This window comes from Etheostoma spectabile, unplaced genomic scaffold (assembly GCF_008692095.1).
Source record: "Etheostoma spectabile isolate EspeVRDwgs_2016 unplaced genomic scaffold, UIUC_Espe_1.0 scaffold00012005, whole genome shotgun sequence".
In the NCBI taxonomy this organism is placed as follows: domain Eukaryota; kingdom Metazoa; phylum Chordata; class Actinopteri; order Perciformes; family Percidae; genus Etheostoma; species Etheostoma spectabile.
The window spans coordinates 1-10,834 of NW_022603917.1; the positions used below are offsets into that span (position 1 = coordinate 1).

At 36.0% G+C, this 10,834-nt stretch overlaps 1 protein-coding gene across 1 annotated transcript; it reads left to right on the forward strand.

Annotated features, from left to right (window-relative positions):
• Positions 1–1,548: 1,548 nt before the first annotated feature.
• On the forward strand, positions 1,549–9,550 carry LOC116679404 (endothelin-1 receptor; the record flags this gene model as incomplete). Its single annotated transcript, XM_032509052.1, is given in 5 exon segments — positions 1,549–1,696; positions 5,559–5,760; positions 7,071–7,223; positions 8,167–8,300; positions 9,442–9,550. Coding segments are annotated over 5 exon segments (714 nt in total), but the record flags the coding sequence as incomplete, so codon positions are not given.
• Positions 9,551–10,834: the final 1,284 nt, after the last annotated feature.

The window sequence follows — 10,834 nt, forward strand, 5'->3', positions numbered from 1 at the left end:
AAAATGTCCCCATTTCAATCTCATATTTGTTTGAAATGGGGACATTTCACCTGAAGGGAAAAATGTCCCCATTTCAATCTCATATTTATTTGAAATGGGGACATTTCACCTGAAGGGAAAAATGTCCCCATTTCAATAAATCTCATTTGAAATGGGGACATTTCACCTGAAGGGAAAAATGTCCCCATTTCAATAAATCTCATTTGAAATGGGGACATTTCACCTGAAGGGAAAAATGTCCCCATTTCAATAAATCTCATTTGAAATGGGGACATTTCATCTGAAGGGAAAAATGTCCCCATTTCAATCTCATATTTATTTGAAATGGGGACATTTCATCTGAATGTAAGATGAGATTTATTGAAATGGGGACATTTCATCTGAATGTAAGATGAGATTTATTGAAATGGGGACATTTCATCTGAAGCGGAAAAATGTCCCCATGTCAATCTCATATTTATTTGAAATGGGGACATTTCACCTGAAGAGAAAAATGTCCCCATTTCAATAAATCTCATTTGAAATGGGGACATTTCACCTGAAGAGAAAAATGTCCCCATTTCAATAAATCTCATTTGAAATGGGGATATTTCATCTGAAGGGAAAAATGTCCCCATTTCAATAAATCTCATTTGAAATGGGGACATTTCATCTGAAGGGAAAAATGTCCCCATTTCAATCTCATATTTATTTGAAATGGGGACATTTCATCTGAATGTAAGATGAGATTTATTGAAATGGGGACATTTCATCTGAATGTAAGATGAGATTTATTGAAATGGGGACATTTCATCTGAAGCGGAAAAATGTCCCCATGTCAATCTCATATTTATTTGAAATGGGGACATTTCACCTGAAGAGAAAAATGTCCCCATTTCAATAAATCTCATTTGAAATGGGGACATTTCACCTGAAGAGAAAAATGTCCCCATTTCAATAAATCTCATTTGAAATGGGGACATTTCATCTGAAGGGAAAAATGTCCCCATTTCAATAAATCTCATATTTATTTGAAATGGGGACATTTCATCTGAAGAAAGGGAAGAATGTGAGATGAGGTTTTTTTTAGGGTTACTGAAATAAGTCACGTATGTCCATCATTTGTAGCTTTATAGTGGATTCTGTTCCTTGAGTTAACAGGGACTATCTAACAGGTTGTGCTCTGCCGGTAACTCAGTAAACAGGTTGGCGGAGGGATATGATGAGGTGCTGAAGCATGGTTTTGTGATGAGTCTTGAGTTGTTCTACGCTGGAAGACGTGTCATTACAAAAGTGGACACAGTCAGCATCATGGGATACAAAACAACCTCCCCATATGTAGCTCTGTGTGTGTGTTGTGTGTGGGTGGTGTGTGTGTGTGTGTGTGTGTGTGTGTGTGTGTGTGTCTGTGTGTGTATCAGTTAAGAGGGTGAGTGTTACACAGATACGGCACTAAAATATCCCACTGACTGATATAGCACACTGATATATTATGTTAATCTGTGTGTGCGTGTGTGCGTGTGTGTGTTGTGTGTGTGTGTGCGTGGTGTGTGTGTTGCGTGTGTGTGTGTGTGGTGTGTGTGTGTGTGCAGCTCCTGGCGATGCAGTGGCCGTTTGCCGACAGTGTGTTGGGTCTGTTCCTCTGTAAGCTGTTTCCATTCCTGCAGAAAGCTTCGGTCGGCATCACCGTCCTCAACCTGTGTGCTCTGAGTGTGGACGGTGACACACACACAACACACACACACACACACACACCACCCACACACACACACACACACACACACACACACCACACACACACACACACACACCACACACACACACACACACACACACCCACACGCACAGTATTCGGCTGTGATGTCCACACACACGCGCACGACACAACATGCAAACACACACATACACACCACACAAACACGGTATTTGACTGTGACACACACACACACACACCCACACACACACAACAACGGTATTTGACTGTGACACACACACCCACACACACCACACACACACAACACACACAACACACACACACACACACATATTCAACTGTGATGCCCAGATCTGAATTTCAACTTTAAAACATTTGTGTTTCATTTTAAAGTACCTTTCTAAACAGTTTGTACTTCTCAGATATTTATACATACTGTATATCTCAGATATTTATACATACTGTATATCTCAGATATTATACATACTGTATATCTCAGATATTTATATATACTGTATATCTCAGATATTTATATTACTGTATATCTCAGATATTTATATATACTGTATATCTCAGATATTTATACATACTGTATATCTCAGATATTTTATACATACTGTATATCTCAGATATTTGTACATACTGTATATCTCAGATATTTGTACATACTGTATATCTCAGATATTTATACATACTGTATATCTCAGATATTTATATATACTGTATATCTCAGATATTTATATATACTGTATATCTCAGATATTATATATACTGTATATCTCAGATATTTATACATACTGTATATCTCAGATATTTATAATACTGTATATCTCAGATATTATACATACTGTATACTCAGATATTTATATATACTGTATATCTCAGATTTTATATACTGTATATCTCAGATATTTATACATACTGTATATCTCAGATATTTATACATCTGTATATCTCAGATATTTATACATACTGTATATCTCAGATATTTATATATACTGTATCTCAGATATTTATATATACTGTAATATCTCAGATATTTTATATATACTGTATATCTCAGATATTTTATATATACCTGTATATCTCAGATATTTATATACTGTATATCTCAGATATTAATATATACTGTATATCTCAGATATTTATACATACTGTATATCTCAGATATTTATATATACTGTATATCTCAGATATTTATATATACTGTATATCTGTGTTTACGGTAATTCCTTGCATGGTAATTTGGCTTTATGTTATATTATATTATATCATATTATATTATATTATATCATATTATATCATATCATATTATACTATATTACATCATATTATATTTGGCGCTCTTACTTTGTCAGTCTACTTCCTGCTTTGTTCCCAAAAACTTGTCTTGTTTTTTTTCCATGTTATTTAACGCTTTCTTCTTCTGTGTTTTTATTCACGTTTTTTACGCTTTTTAAAACCTTTTTTCCACACTTTTGTTGATGCTTTCCACACTATTCCTGACGTATTTTTGTACTTTTTTAAAATGTTTTTTCAACGCTGTCAACATCAAGGCCTCTTTCCCACACTTTTTCGCCCTTTATTCCCACTTTTATGACGTTTTTTTTAAACGTTTTTGTTGCTTTTTAAACACTTTTTTGTTGCTTTTTAAACACTTTTCTGATGCTTTTTAAACACTTTTTGTTGCTTTTTAAACACTTTCTTGTTGCTTTTTAAACACTTTCTTGATGCTTTTTAAACACTTTTTTGTTGCTTTTTAAACACTTTTTTGTTGCTTTTTAAACACTTTTTTGTTGCTTTTTAAACACTTTTTTGTTGCTTTTTAAACACTTTTCTGATGCTTTTTAAACACTTTTTTGTTGTTTTTTAAACACTTTCTTGTTGCTTTTTAAACACTTTTTTGTTGCTTTTTAAACACTTTTTTGTTGCTTTTTAAACACTTTTCTGATGCTTTTTAAACACTTTTTTGTTGTTTTTTAAACACTTTCTTGATGCTTTTTAAACACTTTTTTGTTGCTTTTTAAACACTTTTTTGTTGTTTTTAAACACTTTTTTTGTTGCTTTTTAAACACTTTTTGTTGCTTTTAAAACACTTTCTTGTTGCTTTTTAAACACTTTCTTGTTGCTTTTTAAACACTTTTTTGTTGCTTTTTTAAACACGTTTTTGTTGCTTTTTAAACACTTTTTGTTGCTTTTTAAACACTTTTTTGTTGCTTTTTAAACACTTTTTGTTGCTTTTAAACACTTTCTTGTTGCTTTTTAAACACTTTCTGATGCTTTTTAAACACTTTTTGTTGCTTTTTAAACACTTTTTTTTGTTGCTTTTTAACCCTTTCTTGTTGCTTTTTAAACACTTTTTTGTTGCTTTTTAAACACTTTTCTGATGCTTTTTAAACACTTTTCTGATGCTTTTTAAACACTTTTTTGTTGCTTTTTAAACCTTTCTTGTTGCTTTTTAAAACACTTTTTTGTGTGCTTTTTTAAACACTTTTTTGTTGCTTTTTAAACACTTTTTGTTGCTTTTTAAACACTTTTTTGTTTGCTTTTTAAACACTTTTTGTTGCTTTTTAAACACTTTTTGATGCTTTTTAAACACTTTTTTGTTGCTTTTTAAACACTTTTCTGATGCTTTTTAAACACTTTTTTGTTGCTTTTTAAACACTTCTTGATGCTTTTTAAACACTTTTTTGTTGCTTTTTAAACACTTTTTTGTTGCTTTTTAAACACTTTTTTGTTGCTTTTTAAACACTTTTTTGTTGCTTTTTAAACACTTTTTTGTTGCTTTTTAAACACTTTCTTGTTGCTTTTTAAACACTTTTTTGTTGCTTTTTAAACACTTTTTTGTTGCTTTTTAAACACTTTTTTGTTGCTTTTTAAACACTTTTTTGTTGCTTTTTAAACACTTTTTTGTTGCTTTTTAAACACTTTCTTGTTGCTTTTTAAACACTTTTTTGTTGCTTTTTAAACACTTTTCTGATGCTTTTTAAACACTTTTCTGATGCTTTTTAAACACTTTTTTGTTGCTTTTTAAACACTTTCTGATGCTTTTTAAACACTTTTTTGTTGCTTTTTAAACACTTTTTTGTTGCTTTTTAAACACTTTTTGTTGCTTTTTAAACACTTTCTTGTTGCTTTTTAAACACTTTTTTGTTGCTTTTTAAACACTTTTCTGATGCTTTTTAAACACTTTCTTGTTGTTTTTTAAACACTTTCTTGTTGCTTTTTAAACACTTTTCTGATGCTTTTTAAACACTTTTTTGTTGTTTTTTAAACACTTTCTTGTTGCTTTTTAAACACTTTTTGTTGCTTTTTAAACACTTTTTTGTTGCTTTTTAAACACTTTTTTGTTGCTTTTTAAACACTTTCTTGTTGCTTTTAAACACTTTTTTGTGCTTTTTAAACACTTTCTGATGTTTTTTTAAACACTTTTTCTGATGCTTTTAAACACTTTTTTTGTTGCTTTTTAAACACTTTTTTGTTGCTTTTTAAACACTTTTTGTTGCTTTTTAACACTTTTCTGATGCTTTTAAACACTTTTCTGATGTTTTTTAAACACTTTTCTGATGCTTTTTAAACACTTTTTTGTTGCTTTTTAAACACTTTTCTGATGCTTTTTAAACACTTTTTTTTAACTCTTTAAACGTAAAAAGAAAAGAGTCGTGATTGCTGCTGCAACCAACGACCTACGGAGGCGTTTTTCGGGCGACGAGACTCTCACAAACTACATTTTTATCCCTTCGCTCACCCCGTTGTTGCATGTTTTTGGAAGCTGATTGATTCAGTGTCACTACTTGGAGCACGTGTGTATCTGTATGTAACGTACCCGTGTGTCAGTATGTCGTTAAAACCGTACCCGTGTGCCCAGGTATCGTGCGGTGGCGTCCTGGTCCCGGGTGCAGGGAAACGGCGTTCCCATGGTAACGGCGACGGAGATCGTGGCGATCTGGCTGCTGTCCCTGACGCTGGCCGTGCCCGAGGCCGTCGGCTTCAGCATGGTCAGCTTCGACTACAGGAACGTCACCATGACGACCTGCATGCTGCAGGCCAAGACGCCCTTCATGACGGTGAGTGGTCCCGGCGGCTGTAAACCCGTCGTTGCGTTGTCTAAACGCGGGATAGGCAGGATAGGCAAAAGCTCGGGGCTCCGGCAGGCCTAAGGAGCAAAGGAAAGTTCAAGATCGTATCAACAAGTTTCTAAAACTTTGAAATAAAGCCGCCAATAGTGTCTGAAACATGTCAAACCGCTAGAAATGTTGGAAAAAAAGCTACAAAACATCAGAAAAAAAGGCCAGAAAAGTTGAAAAAACACAACCCGCCACATTTCTGCAGACTTTCATTCTGGACTCTGTTATTGATTTTTACAGATATAATAAAAAGGTTTTGAGTTTTGCTCTCGAACGTTCTCCAATTTTCAGTTTTTCCAAGTTCCAGTTTGCAATCTGAACTTTACCGCAAATTCAAAATATACAGTAAATCTCTGTAAATTAAATGTCATTACCCACAATGCAATGTTTATCACAGTAATTAACCAGAACAGAAAATGATGGCGTGTTACTGGACATGTTGTGGGAAGTGACTGTAGAAATTACAGTGAAGTGTGTAACAGTGTGTGTATTGTACTGTGTTACTCTGTAATTTTACATTGCACACTACTGTGTTTTAATATGTTTCATCTTGTGTGTTTTATGTAAAGCACTTTGGGATTTTTTGTTTTTTATCAGATTTTTATCTGATTTTAATCTGTTTTATCAGATTTTTATCTCATTCTTATCTGATTCTTATCTCATTCTTATCTGATTCTTATCTTATTTTTATCTGATTTTTGTCTGTTTTTTGTCTGATTTTTATCTGATTTTTTTCTGATTTTTATCTGATTTTTTTCTGATTACTTTCTGATTTTATTCTGATTTTTATCTGATTTCTATCTGATTTATTTCTGTTTTTTATCTGATTTCTATCTGTTTTTTATCTGATTTTGTCAGATTTTTAAGTCATTTCATCTGATTCTTATCTTAATTTTTTCTGATTTTTTTTCTGATTTTTATCTGATTTTTATCAGATTTTTATCAGATTTTTATCAGTTTTTTATCAGATTTTTATCAGATTTTTATCAGATTTTTATCAGATTTATCTGATTTTTATGTCATTCTCATCTGATTCTTATCTTAATTTCTTCTGATTTTGATCTAATTTTTATCTAATTTTTATCTGATTTTTATCTGTTTTTTATCTGATTTTTATCTGATTTTTATCTGTTTTTTATCTGTTTTTTTATCTAATTTTTATCTAATTTTTATCTGATTTTTATCTGTTTTTTTATCTGATTTTTATCTGATTTTTATCTGATTTTTATCTGTTTTTATTTACCTTCCAGTTCTACCGCGATGCGAAGGACTGGTGGCTGTTCGGTTTCTACTTCTGCGTCCCCGTGGTCTGCTCCGCCGTCTTCTACGGGCTGATGACCTGCGAGATGCTGCGACACCAGAGAGGAAGTCTGAGGGTCGCACTGAGTGAACACCTGAAACAGGTACACACACACACACACACACAAACACACACACACACACACACACACACACACACACACAGAGACACTCACACAACACACACACACACACACACACACACACAGAGACACCACACCACACAACCACACACCACACACACACACACACACACACAGACACTCACACACACACACACACACACACATGCATACAACCACACACAACACACACACACAGACACTCACACACACACACACGTACACACACCCACACACACATATATACACAAAACCCACACACACACACACACACAACACGTACACACAACCACACACACATATATACACACAACCACACACACCACACACACACGTACACACAACCACACACACACATATACAGACACACACCTACATACACACGCACACAGACGCACGCACGCATGTACACACACACACACACACACCACACAGACATGTGCGCATGCACACACAGACATACACACACACACACTCACATACACACACACACACACAACCACACACACACACACACACACATCACATACACACACACCCACCACACACACAGAAAAACCACACACACACACACATATACACACATACACACACACACACAGAGAAAACACACACACACACACACACACACACACACACACAGACACATATATATACACACACACACACACACACCCACATATACACACACACACACAAACATATACATACACACATCTACATACACACGCACACACACATGCACACGCAGACGCACACAAAAATACACACAAACACACACAGACGCACGCACGCATGCACGCACACACACAAAAATACACACACACACAGACATGTGCACTTACACAAAGACTAACACAAAACGTACACACACACACACACACACACACACACGGTACTTCCAGCTGGTGTTTCCTCTCTCCAGCGTAGGGAAGTAGCCAAAGCCGTGTTCTGCCTGGTGCTGATCTTCGCTCTGTGCTGGTTTCCTCTTCATCTGAGTCGCCTGCTGAAGTGGACCGCCTACAAATCCCATGATGCAAACCGCTGCGAACTCTTAAAGTAGGTGGAGAAACGCACACACATTCACATCTCTTCCTGTCTGTGGTCAGCGTTTAAACGTTGTCACCTTTTCTTCTCTTCTGACTGGCTAGTAGTCCTTAGCTACTGTCAGGACCTCATACTCTGCTCCTGACTGGCTAGTAGTCCTTACCTAGGTACTGTCAGGACCCTCATACTCTGCTTCTGACTGGCTAGTAGTCCTTACCTAGGTACTGTCAGGGCCCTCATACTCTGCTTCTGACTGGCTAGTAGTCCTTACCTAGGTACTGTCAGGACCTCATACTCTGCTTCTGACTGGCTAGTAGTCCTTACCTAGGTACTGTCAGGGCCCTCATACTCTGCTTCTGACTGGCTAGTAGTCCTTACCTAGGTACTGTTAGGGCCTCATACTCTGCTTCTGACTGGCTAGTAGTCCTTACCTAGGTACTGTCAGGGCCCTCATACTCTGCTTCTGACTGGCTAGTAGTCCTTACCTAGGTACTGTTAGGGCCTCATACTCTGCTTCTGACTGGCTAGTAGTCCTTACCTAGGTACTGTCAGGACCCTCATACTCTGCTTCTGACTGGCTAGTAGTCCTTACCTAGGTACTGTCAGGGCCCTCATACTCTGCTCCTGACTGGCTAGTAGTCCTTACGGATGATATGCAACTCCCAAAAAAAACAGAGAGCTCAACACACAGGGTGAAAAGAGGAGCTGCAGCAATGTACAACATTGTACAACAAATATATGGTGTTTTCTGAAAATTAAACCATATAAACCTGTTCTGGTACAACATCTAAATACAACTATGAACCTGAAAACGAGCAGAATATGAGCACTTTAAAATCCTCTGTACAGTCATTTAGCAACAACACTATCTCCAAACCTATGTGTTTTATCTGTTTTTATTTTTAACTGTGTTTTAACTGTGTTTGTGTAAAGCCCTGCTGCTGAAATGTACAAAATATACAGATAAAGCTGAAATAAAGCTGCCTTGCTTCTCTAAGCGTAGCTCCCATGGCGCCATTTTGATGCTACATAGTTAGCCGTTAGAATCCCATTGACTCCCATTCATTTTGGTGCCACTTTGTCATCCTCTCCCTTTCTTTTTTAGTTGTAGTTTTTTAATATAATGTGTTCTTTCTTTTTCTCCCATTTGCAGTTTCCTGTTGGTGCTCGACTACTTCAGCATCAACATGGCGACCATCAACTCCTGCATCAACCCCATAATCCTCTACTTCGTCTCCAAGAAGTTCAAGAAATGCTTCAAGGTAAAAACTAGACGTGGTCCGAGCGTCGGAGACATGTCGGCGTGACATCACAGGGTCAGAGGGGCGTGAGACAGTGAGACAGAGAGAGACAGAGACGCTGTTTTTGGGATTATTATCTCGAGGACTGAGACTGATAAACACAGAAAGGGTCCCGACCTTTAGATAAGAGACTTGTGGGAAGCGAGCGGCCTTTTTTTTTAAAGGGCCCTCCGCCGGCTTCACACACCAAGGTCAGTGTAGTCGGAGGAAACGACGCTTGTGATGTCACAGTGATGTCACAGTGATGTCACCGGGGTGCGTCTCCCGGCCAAGCGTGTGTCACAAACTGGAGGTGGGCGAGCTCAGAGAGTGATGTACTACTTATAGAGAGATTAGTGAACGTGGACGAAGTATTTAGAGCCTTCATTGCAGTAAAAGTACTAATACCACCATGCAAAAATACTCTATTACAAGTAAAGCGGTGGACGAAGTATTCAGGTCCTTTAAAAAGTACTAAAAGTAGTAAAAGTACTAATACCATCCTGCAAAAATACTCTATTACAAGTCAAGCGGTGGACCAAGTATTCAGATCCTTTAAAAAGTACTAAAAGTCGTAAAAAGTAGTAAAAGTACTAATACCACCCTGAAAAAATACTCTATTACAAGTAAAGCGGTGGACGAAGTATTCAGATCCTTTAAAAAGTACTAAAAGTCGTAAAAAGTAGTAAAAGTACTAATACCATCCTGCAAAAATACTCTATTACAAGTAAAGCGGTGGACGAAGTATTCAGGTCCTTTAAAAAGTACTAAAAGTAGTAAAAAAATTAGTAAAAGTACTAATACCACCCTGCAAAAATACTCTATTACAAGTAAAGCGGTGGACGAAGTATTCAGGTCCTTTAAAAAGTACTAAAAGTAGTAAAAAATTAGTAAAAGTACTAATACCACCCTGAAAAAATACTCTATTACAAGTAAAGCGGTGGACGAAGTATTCAGGTCCTTTAAAAAGTACTAAAAGTAGTAAAAGTACTAATACCATCCTGCAAAAATACTCTATTACAAGTCAAGCGGTGGACCAAGTATTCAGATCCTTTAAAAAGTACTAAAAGTAGTAAAAAGTAGTAAAAGTACTAATACCACCATGCAAAAATACTCTATTACAAGTAAAGCGGTGGACGAAGTATTCAGGTCCTTTAAAAAGTACTAAAAGTAGTAAAAAAATTAGTAAAAGTACTAATACCACACTGAAAAAATACTCTATTACAAGTAAAGCGGTGGACCAAGTATTCAGATCCTTTAAAAAGT